Consider the following 20,285-nt stretch of genomic DNA (forward strand, 5'->3'; position numbering starts at 1 on the left):
GAGAGAGAGAGAGAGAGAGAGAGAGAGAGAGAGAGAGAGAGAGAGAGAGAAAGGGAGGGAAGAGAAGATGGAGGAAGAGGAGAAAGGAGAAAGAAGAGAAAAAGGAGGAGGAAGAGAGAGGAGGAGGAGAGAGAGTAGAAAGAAGAAAAAGATATCCCCCTCAGAGTTCTATTCTATGCTGCTGTCTTCATAGATCCTGGGTGATTGCTACTTATAAACAAAACAAAACAAAACGAAACAAAACAAAACAATAAAAACCCCTCTGGATAAAGCTGACACTGTGTCCATCTTTGCATAGTTGTGGCATGCCACCATTTCCAAAGGATCTTAAGAAACAGTTATGAGCTGCACTAGAAAACCTGCTGGGAAGCCACACAGGAGAACTTCCCAGCATCCAGAGCGATGCCTTCTAATCCCACAGCAAACATGTGCTTCCACTAAAGCCTGGTAATACCTCACCTCACAGACATCTTCCCTGCGTGCAGCTCTGTCTGCTCCCAGCCTGGCTTATCAAAAGGAATGATAGCACTCCTGTGTCTCTCACTGAGACCCAAAGCAGAGGTCTTTCTCTGCTTGTGAGAGCTGTGATTCTCTCAGGATTCACAATGACTCCCCACAAACCAGTTATCTAGACAGCATCATAAATCAGACCCTGCAGACTTTACATCATCGCCATGGCCTTTGGTGTAGCATTTGGTAGCTTTCTTGATAATTCACATCTTCATAGCAAAGCAAACCAATGCAGAGTAGCACTTGCACATGTGACTTCTGCCAGCAAGCAGCCGGGAGTGTCAGTTTTCACCATTTGTAGCTCATGTATTTGGCTGTCTCCACCCTGAAACCTTCGGGTGACTGGGTTACATGCCTGGCTTTTTTAATATGGGCCCTAAGGATTTGAACTCAAGTCCTTTATCCTTACATAGCAAGCATCTTTACCCCTCAGACCTATGGTGAGCAGAGTGCTTGTGTCAATGATATCTGCGACACTGTTTGTCCATCAAAACTTGATTGTGGGTACCAGGCAAGAAGGCTGCGTATTCAGAGAACAAGTTTACACAGCAGTGTTGGCTGGTTACATTCTAGTTAGTTTCTGTGGTTGAGAAGATCAGCATTGTGCCCAGGTACCAGGCCTCAGATCAACACTGCTAAAGGTTGCTTCCTTCCTCTAGCCCATTCCCTCTTCTCTGGGAAGAGGCTTCTGCCTTTATTATTGATCAATCTCTCCTGAAATAATCTTTGCCTCTCCTAGACTTTCCCTTCCTATCAGGAAGTGGGCTCTGAAGCCAGCACCAGTCACATATACACACACACACACGCACACATATGCACACGCGCGCGCGCGCACACACACACACACACACACACACACACACACACACACACGTGGTTGGAACCTTTCTTTTCTGCCCCTTTCCCCAGCCTTTTTTCCTTTGGAGTAGTTACTGTTTGACCATGTGGTAGTCCATGGCGGTGAGAGCCAGTGTTATTTGACTAAGCTGGTGTGCTGTTTTAGTTTGTGAACCATGAATATCCATTGCCACTGCTTGCTGCATGCACTAGGGACATTGAGTGTTCTACTGTAGGGCATTTGGAAGGATAACATTAGAGCCAGCTCACAGATGAGGAAACTAAGGCTTTGAAAAGCAGAGTGACTTTTTTGACTCACCTGAGTGGCCCTGCCAGAGTTCAAGTCCATGCCTGTGGACACAAGCTGGAACACTTCTGCTTTGCCAAATTGCATCTGATCATTGCCTACTCTGGAAACAATCTTGTCTCAGGTCTCCTATCTTCTTATGCTTTCCTTCCTTTGCAAAATGCACCAAATCGTTCAGATAATGGGCTGCAAAGAGATGACTCCGAGACACATGCAGAGCACTGTGTGCGTGTCAAGGCACTGATGCCACCAGAACAGATGGCTCTTTCTAGCTTGTTCCCAAACTCCCTTAAGACGGAGAGAGGGACCCAGGAAGGACTATGCTGCATTCACATGCTGAATAGGCTACTCTGGTTTCCTGGGAGTGATGTCATGAAGCACACTTAGCCCTCAACAGTGTCATATTTCCCCATGCACTACCCAGTTTAGCCTGGCAAAGGCATGCAGCTCAGATGCCCTGTTACATACCTAGGATGTAAGGATGGGAAGGACTAAATCCAACTAACCTCTCTAAATGAACTAGAGCAGCGGTTCATAACCTGTGGGTCTTGACTGCTTTGGAGAGTTCCTTATCATATCCTGTATATCCGATATTCACAATAGGATTATGATTCATAATAGTAGCAAAATTATAGTTATGAAGTAGCAATGAAATAATTTTATGGTTGGGGGTCACCACAACATGAGGAACTATATTAAAGGGTTGCAACCCTAGGAAGGTTGGGAACCACTGAACTAGATGCTCACGTATGACAAGGACATCGGAGGTAAGTTCTAACATGCCTAACCAGAGGTCTGCAACTCTGTGGCCTTGGGACAGTCTAGAGGCAGCACAGGAAACCAGAGAATTGGAGGTTCCACAGGCCCTGTAGGTTTGCAGACCTGACTGGGGGACTGTTTTCAGACATTTTCAGCTGATTTTCACAGAAAAGAGGAAGTCCTCTACAGAGGCTCGTGTGTGTGTGTGTGTGTGTGTGTGTGTGTGTTTGTGTTTTCTGTTTAGCAAGGGTGGGCTCAAGAGGTGAAGCTTGAGACACATTAGTTTAGTGCATGACAATTACGGAGTGACTCTTTGGGTGCAGCTGCCAAGTCATTCCTTCTTTGTTCCTATCATGGCACTTAGTAGGTGGTCAATAAGCAGAGCATGTGCTCAAGTCTTCTGATTAAGACACAAGAGAGGATGCACTAGATTCTCAGGGATATATTACTGCAGAAGATCCAAGGACATCTGCTGATTATCAATTGATTCTTGGACTGAGACAAGGCAGAATGATTTCATAGAAAGTTGAAGTTTCTCTGCATCAGAGTTACGAGGGGACTAGAGAAAACCATTTGCTATCTGCGTCTGGGCCACCTAGCTCACGTTTCCTACTCTTACCATGAAAACATAACTCCCAGAAATATCCTCGAGCTTGTGCAGGAGCTGTGAAAATTTTTTAGTTAGAAGGTACTGTAATAGCCTCTGAAATTCAAAGTCATGGGTAATACAGACATTGAGCTTCCTTGCTTTCTGCCACTGAGCAGCCAGAGCTGGGAAAGAGGTGGAGTGATACCTGCAGTAGGAAACCTCAGCTCCAAGAGTGCTTGGGTGGATGCCTCAGAACAGCCTCTGCACGTGGGTTTCTTATTAGCAGGGATCGTAGGCTTGAGAAGAGCCAGTTTGCTGGAGTGGAGGCTGCGTGCAAATGAAGAGTGTGTTTTTACAGCGTCAAGGAGATTCTGAAGGAAGACACATTTGCTTTCAAGGCCCTTTATACCGTGGTGTTCAGGGCTGATTTAGAAGTATGAACTGTCTCTGGAGCTCTCATAGGAGGGGTGTCCTTCTCAGACCAGCTTATCCTGTGGGTCTTTAGCAAAGGCAGAAACGGCTCCCCGGCACTGAGTTTGGCTCCTGCCTGACTTTCTAGCCTTAGGCTGTACCAAGCTCCTTTGGGACTCTAGTACTCATTCTGCTGGATCTTTCTGCTCCCATGAGCTTGTTTTCCCCTTTGTTGCTCCTGCCTGGGCCACACACACAATTAAATGCAGGATAGTGATTGCCGTACACAGGAATGCCCCTCCTAGGATAGCTTTCCTGCAGGAGGAGCTGATGGCAGTATGGGTAACCGCCAGCTCTCAACGTTTACACACACATCTATGTATTTACTTATCACAACTCATTTGTGGAGTTCTTGCTACCTGTTGGCTCTGACACATCTTTAGGGTCTGGCTTCTGTGTCACTTTTCTGCTCTCAATAGGACAAAAGTTTCAATTGTCCCTGGAGGGTACAGTGACAGTCCTCTGTGTCTGTTCACTTATGGTCTCATCTGTTCATCTCCCTTAGCCTAGCTGGGAGCAGTAGGCTGTCAAGGATGGTGTTCGTGCAGTCAGGCAAGGATGGTGTCTGTGTGGTCGCTTCTGTGATGTCTAGCACAGTGGCTGATATACACAGTAGTGTCAACACATCATCATGGATGAATGAGAGATGAACATGTTAATATACATATATAGAAAGGTATATGCAATTGGTTGAAGCATATCCCCAGCGGTGAGATGCATAGCTAATGAGAAATCATGTAGAGAAGTTGTTTTGGGGCTTACACACGCCACAGTGGGTTCCAACCTACTCAGCTCACTTCCCCATTTGACTATGAGCCCCCTGAGTAGAGGAAGAGTTCTGTTTGTCTTTCAAATGCTAAGAAATAAGCAGACAGCCAATGATGCAGGGCCAAGTCTTGTTTTCTGCAAATGTCCTATTTACAGGATAAGGAGGCTAGGGAGTAATGAACACACCACAATAATATAATACACTTGTTTTGCCAGCCACCAAGGATACCTGGGTAAATATTAGCTAATGTGAAGCCCTTTGCTTGCTATTAAGATTTACTGATTTCAATAGAAAGGAACCTAAACGCTGGGGCACATTACATAACCTAAGACACCAATGATAGTCTCTAATTGCCCAGTGGCTCATAAATGCACATTGGCTCTGTCTGTGGTTACATTAAATGGCCCAGTCAAGCAAAGTGGGATCTGCATAATAGCAGATCTACCCTGTGACTGATGGGTTTGGTTAGTGGATGGATTTACCTGTTTCACTGGCCTATCTTAGTTCTGCTCACTCTTTCAACAAACACATCAACATCATAGGCTAATCCCGTATGTGTAAAGCTCACCCCCCAGTAAAGTCCAGTTTTTCCAGATTAAACTTCACAATAGTATCTCACAGTTCTTATATAACAGTGGCTGTTGTATAGGGAGATTAATGTGGTATCTCGTTTCTTCCTGGTGTGATCTTATTCTTGTCTTGCAAACATGTCCCCATCTCTGACTCTCTATCCAGCTGTATCTCTGTGATCACTTGGAAAGGTTAGTATTCAGTATGGGTCAGAAAATTGACTGGGAGATTGATGATAACTAGTTGTTTCTAAGCCAAAAGTTATTTGGCATGACTTAGGAGAACAGGAAGTGAGCTATAGAGCGTGGCAAAGGAAAGGGGGGCCATGCTGGCATCCAATCCATGTCTGCTGCCCAGAACCTCAGCTGGTGGTTTGTCATGTCTTAGCATGACGGTATTCAAGCCATGTGAGGTGTGAAAAAAAAAATATATATATATGCCTAACTCCAGGCTTGGTCTGCGAACAACCACTTGTGTTGGTTTAAACCACACAACTCCACTCTTGAGTTAACCATTGAAAGCTAATGCAAGCAAGCATCATTGTGAGGCTTAAGATTCATTAAGGTGGGCCTCAAAGAAGTCGGCCTTTGTACAGACAAAACTGAACAGCACCACTCACTTGCTTGGCCCAGCATGGATGCTTCAGATCGGAGGTGTATGTTCAGAGTGCTGGTAAGTGCAGACCATCTAGGGAAGGCACTGTGGGCCCTTGCCCTGCTCCTGTTTTACCATTTGCAAGGCCAGGAAGTGAATGTTTTATTTTGCTAACACAGTCATGGAGAAGGCAAACTTCCTGGGGACATGCCTTCGCTTTACAGAAACACCCTTCACCTTCAAAAGTGAAGCAAACTTTAGCAGGGCGGAGAAGGGTGGAGGGCCGGAAACGCTCGGAAATTGATGTTTCAGAAGTCATCTTGAGTTGTAATGTGTGATGAAGAGTGCGTGGCTTCCATGGAGAATGCTGGCCTTAGAATTGGTAATAGGTGAAAGACAACCAGTGAGGAGCTTCCTTATGCCTGGCCAGGAGTATCTGTCACCATCGAATATGGGTCAGGCTGCTCCTTGGTGCATATGCAGTGGATGGGAGTAGCTGGGGAAGAAGTCTTTGGCCTCTGTGCCCCACTTGGAGCTATCCTCTAGTCTGACTCTTAGGGACTTGAGATCAGAGCGGAATGGACAGAGCTCTCTTGGGCTTGTTTGGCTCTCTTGATAACTCTTGTTCTTATTTTTAGAGCCTGGCCTTCACAGTTTAACACACCACCATGGCTGTGGTTTCTTCTCCCAGCTTCCACTTCGTGTGGCCACTGTGTATGTTTACCTGGGTGAAGGCCAGGAACAAGGTGCTGAGGGCTATCACTTTTGTTTAAAATGTGTCACTAAGCTGGTTTCGCTTCCTAGTTCTTATGAGCAAACACATTTCTGAAGGGGGATTTTGAGATCTATTTTTAAAAATATCTTTGCATTTAATGAAAAAATACCACAAAGACAGTGTTAACCACACTGGACACACCTTGATTTTTTAGGGGTTGGGTGAGGCAGAGGAAGAGGTATTCTAGGCTTAAGACCCTTGAATTTCACTGTTGTTAGTTGTTTAGGGGAAAGCCCCAACACCGTTTTGCTGGAAATCTCTCTCTCTCTCTCTCTCTCTCTCTCTCTCTCTCTCTCTCTCTCTCTCTCACACACACACACACACACACACACACACACACACACACACACACACACCTGTCCTGTCCTTGATAAGAAACTGGTGATCTTGTTCTGGAGGGCTACATTCTGTTACCATGTGTTATCCCATCACACTGATGGAGAGAGCACTAAGCACCCAGTCTAAACTCGGAGGTGGGATCTAGGAACTAGATTAAACATGGTCCCGCCTCCATAGAACATCAGTGAAGTCAACATGCATCCGCTTGATAGTATGGAATAGTGATGGCCACCCTCATTCTATGTCTGTTAGGAATCTTGGCAGACCATGGTGAATGAGTAGAAGCAGGTATGTAGGTCCTCAGACAGAGCCTCTGAGATCACCTGGTAGGCTGTGAGCTCTGCTGAAGACAATCAAGAGGGATTTAACCAGTCCTGTCTTCAAGTGTTCTAGAGATGCACACTTTTAGGACAGGGTATTTGAGAAATGAACCAAAGAATGACTAGAATTGGTCCAGAATGAAGGTAGTGAGTTGGTGTGCCACTTCCAGCCGTGGGTTGGGTCTATGTCTTTGGAGAAGTCACTGAAACTTGTTGAGTCTTAGTGCCTTCATTTACAAATGAAGACCTGACCTGAATCGGAATACCCCTTGATAGCAGCAAACAAGACAATTTAGTGAATATATTGATACACTGATATAGTGATGAGTTTTCTTATTCAGTTACTTATTCTTATATACCACAAAAATATGAAAAGTCCTCCAGGTTTATGATATTACAAAAATTATTGTATAGCAGCAGGTTAGATTTTAACACAGACATGATTTGCACAATAATATCCAATAAATAAAAGCACAGGTTATAATGGGTCACTCCACTTTTAAGGTCCTGTGGGACAGACTGCAGTCAGGAAATTCTTGAACATATTGTCTGTTAATAACTTTCCACTTGGTGTCTTTCCCACTTTCTATGTGACATAGAGGCTATGTATGGTTTATTCTGGCATCCAGAACAAATGACTTGGTTTGTGTAAATGATTAACAAGCCTGATAATTTAGAATTTTTCTTTTCAGAGGTATTTGGGTCTGTACGTGACTCACTTACTTTACCACGGCGACAACTACAATCTTACCAACCTCTCTAATGTGTTTTCAGATCAGGGCACTGACAGAAAGGATGTTCAAACATCTTCGAAGATGGTTTGTCACTCACATATTTGGGCGTTCTCGGCAACGAGCAAGGTTGGTCTCCAAAGATGGAAGGTGTAACATCGAGTTTGGCAATGTAGATGCACAGTCGAGGTTTATATTCTTTGTGGATATCTGGACAACTGTACTTGACCTGAAATGGAGGTACAAAATGACCGTGTTCATCACAGCCTTCTTGGGGAGTTGGTTTCTCTTCGGTCTCCTGTGGTATGTCGTAGCCTATGTTCATAAGGATCTCCCAGAGTTCTACCCACCTGACAACCGTACTCCCTGTGTGGAGAACATTAATGGCATGACATCAGCCTTTCTGTTTTCTCTAGAGACCCAAGTGACCATAGGTTACGGATTCAGGTTTGTGACGGAACAGTGTGCCACTGCCATTTTTCTGCTTATCTTCCAGTCTATTCTTGGAGTGATCATCAATTCTTTCATGTGTGGTGCCATATTAGCCAAGATCTCTAGACCCAAAAAACGTGCAAAGACCATTACATTCAGCAAGAATGCGGTGATCAGCAAACGTGGGGGGAAGCTCTGTCTCCTCATCCGAGTAGCCAATCTTAGGAAGAGCCTTCTGATTGGCAGTCACATATACGGCAAACTTCTGAAGACTACCATCACGCCTGAAGGAGAGACCATTATTTTGGATCAGACCAATATAAACTTTGTAGTTGATGCTGGCAATGAAAATTTGTTCTTCATTTCCCCACTGACAATCTACCACATTATTGACCACAACAGCCCTTTCTTCCACATGGCGGCAGAAACTCTTTCCCAACAGGACTTCGAGTTGGTCGTCTTTTTAGATGGCACAGTAGAATCCACCAGTGCAACCTGCCAAGTCCGCACATCGTACATCCCAGAAGAGGTGCTTTGGGGTTACCGTTTTGTTCCCATCGTATCCAAGACCAAGGAAGGGAAATACAGAGTGGATTTCCATAACTTTGGTAAGACGGTGGAAGTGGAGACCCCTCACTGTGCCATGTGCCTCTATAATGAGAAAGATGCCAGGGCCAGGATGAAGAGAGGCTATGACAACCCTAACTTTGTCTTGTCAGAAGTTGATGAAACAGACGACACCCAAATGTAGCAGTGGCTTTTCCACCTACAAAGAGTCTCTCAAGGACCTAAGTGCTGACTGTGTTCAGAAGCATCCTGCAGTTAGGGGACTGAAATTAGGATGAGAACCCGAGAAGTCTACCAGCACAGTCACCCCTCAGCCCCATGGCTATGATTCTAGAAGACTCGTAGCTCTAAAGTCTGCAGCAGTAAGCATACGGTGGAAGCATGTGAATGAACCTGGCGTGTGGAAGCCAAAAGGAGCTCACTTGGATCTTCACTCTGACTGTGTGAGCTCGTACAGTGTTGATGAAAGCAAAGCCATCCATTGACATGTTCTAGAGAAAAGTTAGGAGCTTAGAAAACGTCAGGAGCTAGCCATATTTCCTGTTCGATTCTATGGATGAGAAAGATACCACATTTTATCCTAAAGTAGACTTTTATCAACGGAAAATCTGTCCTCTGAGTTGGGAAGTGAGCCAACCGGTCAGTGACAATAAGAGCCTGTCATACACAGAATCACTAAAGGCTCTAAACTTCTTAAGCTCTGCTGTTTGAAGCCTTTGTCTGAGTCTGGGTCCATGTTTCAGAAGGGGTAAGGTGGCATCCAGTGACTGCACCTTTCTCAACCCGAGGTACAGAAGAACAGAAAGCCCCAACCAATTTCGTAACTAACTCAGACGCTGCAGCCCATATAGGAATTGACCTGAATGGTTTCCTGTGGTGCAATCAATGGAGGCCAAGCCCATTCCTTAGACACTAAATGAACATTCTCTTGCAAAGGAGAGTGTTTGAGTTGAAAGTGTTGGTGAAGAGGCTGAAGAGATGATGCTCTTTGTAAGTTCATGCTGCGCACGCATGAAGACCTGGGTCTGAACCTCCGACAACCACATACAAAGCCTGACTTAGTAGCATGCGCCCCCCCCCCCCAATCCTAGTACTGGGGAGGTAGGGATAGGAGGAAGTCTCAAGTTTTCTGGACAGCTGAATGGGTGAGGTCCCAGTTCAGGGAGAGACTATTTACAAAAATAAGGTGAAGGGGCTGGCGAGAAGACTCTGGTTAAAAGCACCGTGGCTGATCTTCCAGAGAATCTAGGTTTGATTCCTGGCACAGTACTTCATAACTATCTATAACTCCAGTTTCAGGGCATCTGATGTTCTTTTCTGGCCCTTGTGAGCACTAGGTGCACATACATACATGCGAGCAAAACCCATACACATACGATTAAAAAAATAAGGTAGAGAATGACTGAGGAAGAAATCTTATGTCAACTTCTGATCTACACACACACACACACACACACACAGCATAGTGATGTTTGTTTCAATATTCAGTGGGTAGGTTATAGGGCCACAGGTCTGGTAAAAGAGGTTTTATTCCTTGCTCTCTCAAGATGGTGCTGAGGATTGGGAAAGCAGTCAGCCTGGAGTGGGTATGATGCTAACGCTGAATGGTTCTTGTGTTTCTCTGCCTCGTGGTTGAACTGCAATTCTAGGTATGAAGGAGGAACGAGATACAGCCCCACAGTCAGGATGCTGCTGCTTTCTTGTCTCTGAAGGCCATCCCTACATCTTCCAAAGGGAACAAGTTAGCAGGAGAATTTACTTTGGAGGAAGGTTCTAATGTGAATGTCTTGTTTGTTCATTTCCATACCTGTATCATTCTGATTTCACCTTGGGGGGGAAAAAAGTAGAATTCAAAGCTGCTCAAAAATCAAAATATCATTTAGTATGTGATTAATAAATTTCTGAAACTGTATGAGCAAAAAGTGTCACTTATGCATTAACTCTGACGAGGTGACTGAGGAAAATATTCTTGCCAAGGTAGACTTTCTCCTGAAGGGGGCAGGACAGGTGGGAAGGAGGCAGACTGCATGTGTTTGTTGTCTAGACTTCCTAGGAGGAAGTGAGCTAGGCTGCAGACATGTCTCTTCTGGTGCAGCTACAGCAATCCCTCCAGCCTGAGTCTTGGCACAGAGGAAGATAACTGCAAACTCTTGGATAGCTTTGCTTTTCGATTTTAGGGCCTGAGTTTGTACAGATCTTTACACTTGTCTTGGTCCAGACCAGTGGCACACCTTGTCAGAGGCCACATTGGCCCATGTTGAAGGTGACTCTGTGCCTGTAAATGACATGATTTGCTGACCAAGCTAAAAGACATCAGCTATCACAAGCCCAAGAGAGCTGGGAATCTCTGCTGATCCATGTACAGGAGGCCTTACCCATCTGCAGCTCCTTATTAACCAGCAGGAATGGTATTCATTAAGGTCATAAACTCAAGGCCTACAACCCTGCTCTTTTCTGCTCCCTAGCTGTGTGCTTGGGGACTTCCGGGAGTGCTCAGGAGCAAGCCGTCTCTTTGAGCGTTAAGGGAGTAGAGCAATTTGAATCTTGTTGATTGGTATGTTTCTGGGTTGCTTCTACATATTCCTTTATCAGAACCCAGGAACTCTACACTTGGACTTTCCTTTTTAATAGACATTCTCTAGACCATCAACACACATCCTGTAAAGTTCTTAGGAAGTGGGGTCAGAGGTCAGGCAACTCTTGAGAGTTCTCAGGTATGCTTGGAGCTCAAAACCAGAATTAGAAATCCTGGGCACTGGAGAAAGGATGCTTGCAATGCTAACAACGACACAGAGATTACTGAGGAGAGAAAATGAGAAGCAAGAGGCATCTGGAGGCCAACTGGTGAATGCCAGGGTGAAGGGTCAGTTCTTTGTTCCAGCAGAGACATCTTTGTCCCAGTAGGACCTGGGCACATCGGAACCACTGTCTCTTATAAGTATGCCATCTTACTGTATTTACTGTTTATCCACTTCAAAAGAAAGTCTATATTTCTTTAAGAAAAGCTGGATCCTATGGTACACTGTCATGTTCAAAGTTTTTCTTGCTGCTGACCCCTCTTGGCTTGGCTAATTTGTCTCTGTTGCTATAGGGATATTGACATGGAGAGTTAGGTCCCACTTGAACCCTCCTAGTCAATATTTAGAGTGTAGATTTGAGAGGCTAAAGGGCAGGACAGAAAAGAGCAATTCCAGTCATAATGAGACGGTCATCAGAGTGTCCGCTTTCACCACTAAAAGATTTTGGACCTAAGATAAAGTTCTTGGGTTCATGGCAGGAAGCTTGGACTACGTCCCTTAGGAGGCTTTTCTGAAACCTAGAAGTGAATCTTCCACAACGCTTCTATGACTGGCATGGAGATGCATTCCCTTCCTAGAACAAACAAGAGGACAACTCTTAAGGGCAAGAATGCAAATGAGCCCTTGGTCCCACCCCTGGGCCGTTGCTGTCTGCCATTACAGGAAGTGGGTGTCAATCAAAGCTTGACAGGCAAGATAGAGCATTTTATTTTGGAAGCCAGAAGTTTAAGAACAATGACTGGAATTTCCTCTTTCTGTCCAGTAAGGGCTGTATGTCACTGGGGAGATAAAAGTCCAGGGGCAGGGAATAAAGGTTATCAGGAACTGCGCAACACAGAGTCATGCGGGGGGTGGAGGGCTGTGCAGGAGGAGGACTTTTGGAGGAAATCTATTTCAATGTCTGTCATTAAGTTTCCATTAAAAGAACATTCGGTTAGGAATTCAAAAATAATTTAATCTCTCCAGCCAGATGCACACAGCTGGACTCTTGGAGAGGAGCCCTACAAAAGGGGATTTGTACATTCATTGGGCTAGGAACCAGCCTGTGCCTCCAGCCAGCCCACCTTTGAATGCCCTGGGTGTTCTGGACACAAGCACACTTCAGACAGGGAGAACCCCAGCCATAGAGATGGTTACCAAGTGTTTCCTCACTGTAGGTTCTGCTTTAAGCATTAAAGATTTCTTGTCTTTTAACAGCCACAGCTTAAATGGTTCTTGGGAGGCCAGTACCATTACCATGCTTATTTTTCGTGTGAGGCAGCTGAAATAAGGGTATTGCCCAGCAACAGTAGTAACAGGTTGGGAGTCAGACACAGCCTATCTACCTGGAAAGTCCGTGAGTTTAATTCTCCTCTCTGAATCCTGAGAAGATTCCCCCTCTGAGACACCACACAGGGCCATCAGACAGTGGCCTAGAATCCACAGAGGGTCAGCGCCCTTTGTCTGCTCAGGCACTTTGGGAAACGTGAGTCATAGCACAAGTGGAAGCCCCTGATCAGGCTTAGCAAGCACTTCTTAGATTATGGGATTTTGAGGGGAGGGAGATGTAGGTAATCTGCTTGGTAGAACTCCAGACTTACTGTAGGAGTCCTGTAGATTTATCTAATTTGTCCGTGCAACCAGTGCATATATATGTACATGTGTGTATATATACTATATGTGTTAATATACATACATATATGTTTAATATATTTAAAACATGCAAATATTTATTTTAAATATTTAAATGTAATATTTCAGCAAATATAAATATAAAAATAATAATATAGTTAAAATATATATTTAACACTTATATGCATTGAATACATACAAACACCAATTGCATGTGCTAGGCCTGATGTTTATGCTATAGGCACATATAATTAAAAGCTGTGTAACATTTTATTACAGTCTCTAAGGGAGAGGTGTCTTTCAAATAGCTTAACTTTATGAGCCTCAGGTTTCTTTTTTTTCTTCTTCTTCTTCTTTTTTCTCTTTTAAAGGACTTTTGACAGCTGGGTGGTGGTGACACACACCTTTAATCCCAGCACTCAAGAGGCAGAGACAGGCAGATCTCTGTGACTTCCAGGCCAGCCTGGTCTACATAGTGAGTTCCAGGACAGGGCTACACAGAGAAACCCTGTCTTGAAAAACAAAACAATAAAAAAGGGCTTTTGAATAGAATTGGAGAAGGGTTGAAGGAAATAGTAGATGCAAAACTTTCTTTGTAGAAAGAGCAGTGACTGACCTGCCACCATGGGGCAGGAGCCTTGGAATTGAACCCTGGGGCTCTAGAAAAGGACACTTGGTCATGGCACAGACCTCATGGTGGCACTACATAGCTATGAAAATCGGGACTGTTGGGCTCTGGAGTTTATTTCAAACCAACAGCTGCTCAGTTGGAGTTCACTGTGAGCCAGGAACTAGGGGTTCCATTATGAGGTAGCTGGGGTCTCACTCACTTTGACCAAGAGTCTAGAGCTTAGCCAGCCTGGAGGCCACTGGTGGCCTGTAGAATTGCTTATCGTGGTTAAAGTATTTTTTGTTCTATTCAACATGCAGTAGTTGAAAAATGATGCAGTTCATAGGTTAATGGTAATCTGACTGAAGGCTTTCTATATCGTCTACACCCTCCTGCGAGGGCTACACAGACAATAAGTCGCCTTGAGGTCATTTGTTTCTTTAGAAGCTTGACCTGTTGTTTGAGTTTCTTACTTTTTTCTTGAACTCCATAATTGGTGTGTGCATTGGTCTGTTTTTATTTTCTGTACTGAGAGTCAAATACTGAGCCACATCCCCAGTCCAGACTGTTTTCTTTGAATAATTATGTAAAGAATTCATATGATTCTGATGTCACAGAACAGGGCTTAGAAGCACATTTGTATCCTCATGGCCTACACTCTGTCTCTTCCTTGTGCTGTCAATAGTTTTAATCCGCTGCCCTTCACTTACTAAAAGTCTTATTTGTAATTGATAAAATAGTAATTGTATATATTTATGGGGAACAATGTGATTTTTGATCCTTGTAAGTACAGTAGAATGATCAAATTAATCTATACATTGAATGGTCATCATCTCCAATGTTTATCATTGCTTTCTTTTTCTCTCACCTCCCGCCTCTGGGAGGCCAGAGTCTCTCTGTATCCCTGACTATCCTGGAGCTCACTATAGACCAGGCTGGCCTTGAACTCACAAGGATCTGCCAGCCTCTATCTCTGAGTGGTAGGCTTAAGGCATTTCCATCACAACCAGCTCAATATTTATGATTTATTTTTAGTGAAGACAGCTACAAGTCTCTGTTTGAAGTAACTTGCAACACGCAGTCTGCCATTCTTGGCTCGGGCGGAATTCTGGGAACCTTGTCCTGTAGCTTTAGCCACGGAACAGTTTCTCCTAAGGATGGTCACTTTTTAGATAATCACTCTATTGGGATACTTGCTGAGGGTGCCGACATCTGTGGAACCCCCTCTTATGTTTCTTCACATCACTTTGGAGTAGCCGCTAAGACCCAGCGCTGCTGTTCTGAACATAAGAGACTCTAACTGTGGCTGTCTGGTGTCTGAAAGCCTTGTTCCTTTTGCAAAGCTTACTCTGCCCACCCACCCTAAGATGAAGCTGGAATCTTAGAACGAGGGTTCCCAGGGTGAGATCGAGTATCTGGGGCTAGCAGCTTTTCAAGGTTCAAATCTGGGCTAGTTGAAAAGTCAGGACAGATGTTTCTACTCCAGTACAGGGGAAGGCTTGGCTTGGGAGAAGGGGGTGGGGTTCAATTTCCATGGTTGTCTTGGTAATTACCTTTTAATTAGGGTCCATAAACGTTTGGGGGTTTCTACTACTGTAAAATTTTATGCTCAAGTATATCACAATTAAAATAAATGAAACTGGTAACATGATAAATGCTAAAAATGAAATATAAAAAATGTTAGGTGAGGCAGTTAATCTGGACTTATTGAGAGGTGTAAAACTTGAAATAAGGAAAGGTGAGGGGGTACAGAGTTGAACCACCAGGTGGATACATCATGCCTCAGACTAACAGAACTGAGTTGGGGTTCTGGGAAATGATGGACAGGCTTGCGTGGCCAGAGCATCAGCGTGTGGATAGATATGGTGTCAAAATAGTTTTGGGGTCAGTCAACTGCCTGCTCAACTAAGCTGAGTACCTGAGGGACAGTGACCTGACTGCAGTTCTATGTATTCTACACAAGAGAGTTCAACAGCAGCATCAGGAACAGATAGAGGAGACCAGAGGCAGAATCAGGCTTCCTAGAGAGACAGGGTTACTTTTGCAATCCCAGTCTTTCAGGAGTTAAACTAAGGCTCCCAGGCTATTGCAACACACCTGATGCCAGCACTCCAAAGAAGGCAAGTAGGGGTTGGAGTTTGGGGCTTCCACATTCTAGAATTTCTTTCTTACAGGCGCTTTCTTACATGTCTGACCTTCTTGGGGTCACCCTGCAAATTTCATGCACTTAATCACTGATTCTGAAGGGAAACTCATACCTGGAGGGGGCAGCAAAAAGGGCAGGGCAGGGCAGGGCAGGGCAGGGCAGGGCAGGGCAGGGCAGGGCAGGGCAGGGCAGGGCAGAGCAGAGCATACAAATCTGGGCATGCAGACTATGATATACCCTTGAACTGTGTTCTTGGGTACCAGAGGCAAGAGACATCTGCTCACATATTCAAGGAGCTGAGAATCTCTCCCAGTCTTTATAGCCACTATGTTGATAGTGCGACCTTTCTTTATGGAGAAAAAGAAGGTAATTTACTACGTGGCTGGGGACCACCACCTACGTTGTATTTAGATGACTCAAAAGTTGCACTCAAAGAAACACATTTATTCCCACAGTGAGCTCAGATCACCACATCACCAGCTGAGGCTGGGGCCCAAGAGGTAGGGGATATAGTATGAAGCTCAGGGGTTTTGAAGAAAGCGTGTTACGTCTTAAAGCATATACCCCACATCAAACTCTTGACCCCTTCACCTGAGACCTCTTCTCTACCTTAAGTTTCATCTCCTTTGCTTTGGTCAAATGCTCACTTCCTCGCATGGCTGGTTCATTGCTGCTCTTGGTACCCAGAAACCCAGAAGCTCAGCAATGAATGAGAGCTGAACACACTCATCTCATGCTGCTAACATACAGTTAGAGAAACCAAGGGCCCAGCATCGAGGAAAGCATTTTTGCTGACTGGTTCCAAGCTCCAGACAACCACCAGGTCCCCAGAGGAATAAGGACAGGAAATGTATTGGAGGGGAAGCATAAAGGGAAGGAAGGGAGCCCACCAGGAGGTACCACAAGCCAGTCGACTTGGCACTGTCTACGAAGTGTGTTTAAATGGCCAGCAGGTGGTGCTATGTACTTCCACATCCCAAATGTAAGCTTATCCTGAAGTTGTAGCCATTCCCAGGAAGCCTTTATGATTGCAGTATTTAATAGGGAGGCACACATATATGACTCCTATCATCGATAGGCTAATAAAATGAAAGATTTTTAGAAAGCTAAACTGTGCTGAAAATGTAGAATGCTGCGATCTACTGCAGGGTACATGACGGTCTATGAGATCCTATATGCTTTATGTGACACCTTACGAGGCTGAAATACTGTTACTACCACCTGTCTTACAAGGGAGGAAATTGAAGTTCACAGGGATTAAGATACCAACTAATTCACCATCCGTATGTGTCAGTCAGGGCTGGGCAGGTATGTATCGATGTGAGAAGCATTTCTATGGGGTTTATCATTGGCAGGCATTGAATACTCTCCTATTTAATCCTGCAACAGCAGTCGGAGGCAGAACAATCTCCCTGGCACAAGCACAAGCCAGCCTATGTCAGTCTCGGGCTTTCCTTCCTCAGCACTAGGCAGTCCCCACTGTCTTGGAGCTTGCTTTCCGATCATGGCACCCAGAGGCTTCCATATGAATTTGGTGAGTCACTGGACCTCTTGAGACTGGAGATTTCTCATCTGCAAGATGATGATAATAAAAAGAGCCACACACTGCTGTGGGAAATAACACCAGAAAAACATCTGTGGAAACAGTGTTGATTATACAGTAAGAGTCTATGGTGTGGGGTTATGTGCCAGACACATAACAGCTTAGTTCATAAAGATAGATGTTTCTTCCAGAAGTACCTGTAGTGATGAAGACCCAACTGTACTGTAGCCTGGATGCAAGGAATGCAGGCGGTGTACACTAACCTGGCCCATCTGTAATGCACATTTAGACAATGAACAAAGTTCTAGGGACCCAGGAAAGAATTGCAGTGAGAGTTCACAGACCAGGACAGCTGGCAGAAAGCATGCTTCTCAGAGGTGGAATCACCTCAAAGATTATGGCCCTAAGGGGAAAGAGCATCCTGGGAAGATGCTAAGAGGAAGCCTGGGACATGGGCAGGAGGTCAGTCAGCAGTGGACAAACTGGGGAGACACAGGCAAGGATCAAGAGAGTGCAGTGGTCCAGAAACAGAGATGTGTGCAAAGTCTGGAATGTGAGACTATAGCATAGTGCAAGCCAAGTTTATCACATGGAGAACACAAAGCTGTGGTCCCAGTTACTCAAAAGGCTGAAAAAGGGACATCCCTTGATTCCAGGAGTGCAGGGAGTTCAAGATCAACCTAGACATTAAGAAGTGAGACCTTCATTAAGAATATAAGCAAATAGGGAAAGGAATGCTTTTTATATCTTCAAAATGTCAAGTGAAAGAAATACAAATTGGAAAAATATAAACATTTTTACTTACATTTTATATTGAGATTTGGAATATTTTGGGATTAACTGTCATATATATGTATATACATGTATATACATATACATATATGTGTGTGTGTGTGTGTGTATTTGTATGAAGACTCCAAAGTAGCCACAAACTCACTCATTTGTTTACTCATTCATTCATTCATTCATCTATTCATTCATGCAGTGTGTTTTGGAAGACTGTGATTCTGAGAATAACTAAGTCTAGAGAGAGACAGCTACAAAGAAGGCAGTCATGAGCCCCACCTTTTGAGACTCACTTCATAGAGGATGAACACAGAAGGCTACCAACCCCATGCTTCTCTGTTGTCTTTATTATTAAGAGGCATTCCAATAGTGGTATAAGCATCAGGAAAAGCTAAAAGGGGCGATGGGATAGAGATGGACCCAGTTCAGGAAAGCTGCTCCCAAGAACTGAATGTTGGGAAGGAGTGACTGGAAGTTCCAGGAGCCTATCCCACGCAGGTCTGTGGCCCTCAGGCTGAGGAAGCAGTTCAGAAGGGGGCTGTGCCACTTCCTCTCCGTGGGTCTCTGAGAAGAGTTCTGGGAGCACAAGAGCTGAATGGGGGCATCTTTTCACAGATCTGCATTCAGAAGTGTCACATCTGTCCCTGATGTCCTCAGTGGTGACACACACCCTGGAAGTCAGCAAATGACAACCCTTTTGCTGACTTCCAGGGTCAGCAAAATGACAAAAGTCACCCTTTTCCTTTGCTCCCTTCAATGCCCTGCTGTTAAACTTTAGCAGGACACCATTCGGGTGGTAGTTTGTGTCAGGCCTTGACCTGCCCGTGACCACCCTGAGAGCTTATTGCGAACACACCATGCTTGGGCCCCTCTGCAGACTTCTGGAATCAGAATCTTCAGAAGTCCTAGAAGACTATAAAGATCAGAATATGAGCTACCAGTTAGTTTACTGAACGATAGAGTCAATGGACTAAAAGTCTTTAAATTCATGTCCAGGTTGAAAGTATCTACACATGGTTGTTATCCAGGATCTTCTGAGGTTGATGGCAGAAGCGAGGTTACAAAGATCTACTGATCCATCCCATCCTTATAAACTCTGCTCATGGCTAAATCTGCTAATATTTCTACTTTGACAGAACACCTTAGGCTTCCTCAAGTCCTGAGGCATCCTCACCCTGGGATGCTAGGGCCTTTGATCAGCTGTTCATCCCCAAGACACTGTGTAGGAGTGTAGCATGGTGGTGAACCTGCGAGTGTCCTTCCATGTCCTAGGTGTCTTTCTAGGTGTTGGAATATCATCCTGCCTCTACAAGGCTGGCCTGGAGCCTGTTGCTTGAAGAGCTATGTTAGACATTATGGTATGGGAGGAGAGGGAATGGCTGCCAGGAAAATACAGAAGCACAAAGGGCTTTAAGTCGACTCTGGAATTCTCCTTTACAACTCCTTTACCGCTAGCAAAAAGGCCACTGGCTCAATGGCAGATGCCAAGGCCAGGAATATCTTCGCCAAGCAATGGCATTCCTGAATGATGTGTTGGGGAGAAGGGGTTTGTAACTTGTAGAAGACAGAGGGGGCACCAGATCTCTAGCACAAAGCCACAGAAACGTGGGAGCCCTCTCTGCTTCTCCCAACTCCAAAACCTCTGCTCCTACTGCTGACCATCGGACACCTGTGATCCAAACCATCTCTTTTTTAGAGTTGCCTTGCCTCTCTCCTCTCTTCTCTCTGGCTCTCACATATCCTTCCTAGTTCTTCACCTTTCCACCCTTGGCACCAGACAACCCCTTCTGGTTGCCAAGTAAGGGTTCCCCAAACCTTTCCTCATTTAGTATGCATCCCCCCACCTCCTTACCCCCGTACTTGTACTCAACCTTTTAAAGTAACAGAGGACCAGTCCTCCTCTGGCCAACCAAGGCGCGCGCGCGCGCGCGCACACACACACACACACACACACACACACACACACACACACACACTCCTGTTTGTCCGCGGCCTGACCAGGTATTATGGGGAGTTCTCAGAGCTTGGGGAACACAGACACCCAGGAGCTCCCTCAGTCAGAGATTTCTGCTCTATCCTAGGCAGAAGGCAGGCGAAATGCAAATAGGACCTCAGGGAGGTTTTAGCTGTCTCCCGAAATGACCTCCAGATCTCACCCGGAATTAACATCCTTTCGAGAAAACTCTATCATCACTGCCAGCTCGCGCGGAACTCCTGTAGC

General features: G+C 45.0%; 1 protein-coding gene across 4 annotated transcripts in view; it reads left to right on the top strand.

Annotated features, from left to right (window-relative positions):
* Kcnj1 (potassium voltage-gated channel subfamily J member 1) overlaps positions 1-10,492 on the top strand; it is a 27,291-nt gene extending 16,799 nt beyond the window's left edge. For 3 of the 4 annotated variants that reach the window (XM_021173141.2, XM_029481945.1, XM_029481946.1), the window contains one exon: positions 7,615-10,482. In XM_021173141.2, coding sequence (XP_021028800.1) covers positions 7,636-8,754 — 1,119 coding nt within the window. In that variant the 5' untranslated portion in view covers positions 7,615-7,635 and the 3' untranslated portion in view covers positions 8,755-10,482. Of the gene's footprint in view, positions 1-5,274; positions 5,485-7,614 lie in introns of those variants that run through there. The other variant, XM_021173139.2, reaches the window with a different exon arrangement.
* Positions 10,493-20,285: the final 9,793 nt, after the last annotated feature.

The sequence above is a fragment of the Mus caroli genome, chromosome 9 (genome assembly GCF_900094665.2).
Source record: "Mus caroli chromosome 9, CAROLI_EIJ_v1.1, whole genome shotgun sequence".
NCBI lineage: Eukaryota > Metazoa > Chordata > Mammalia > Rodentia > Muridae > Mus > Mus caroli.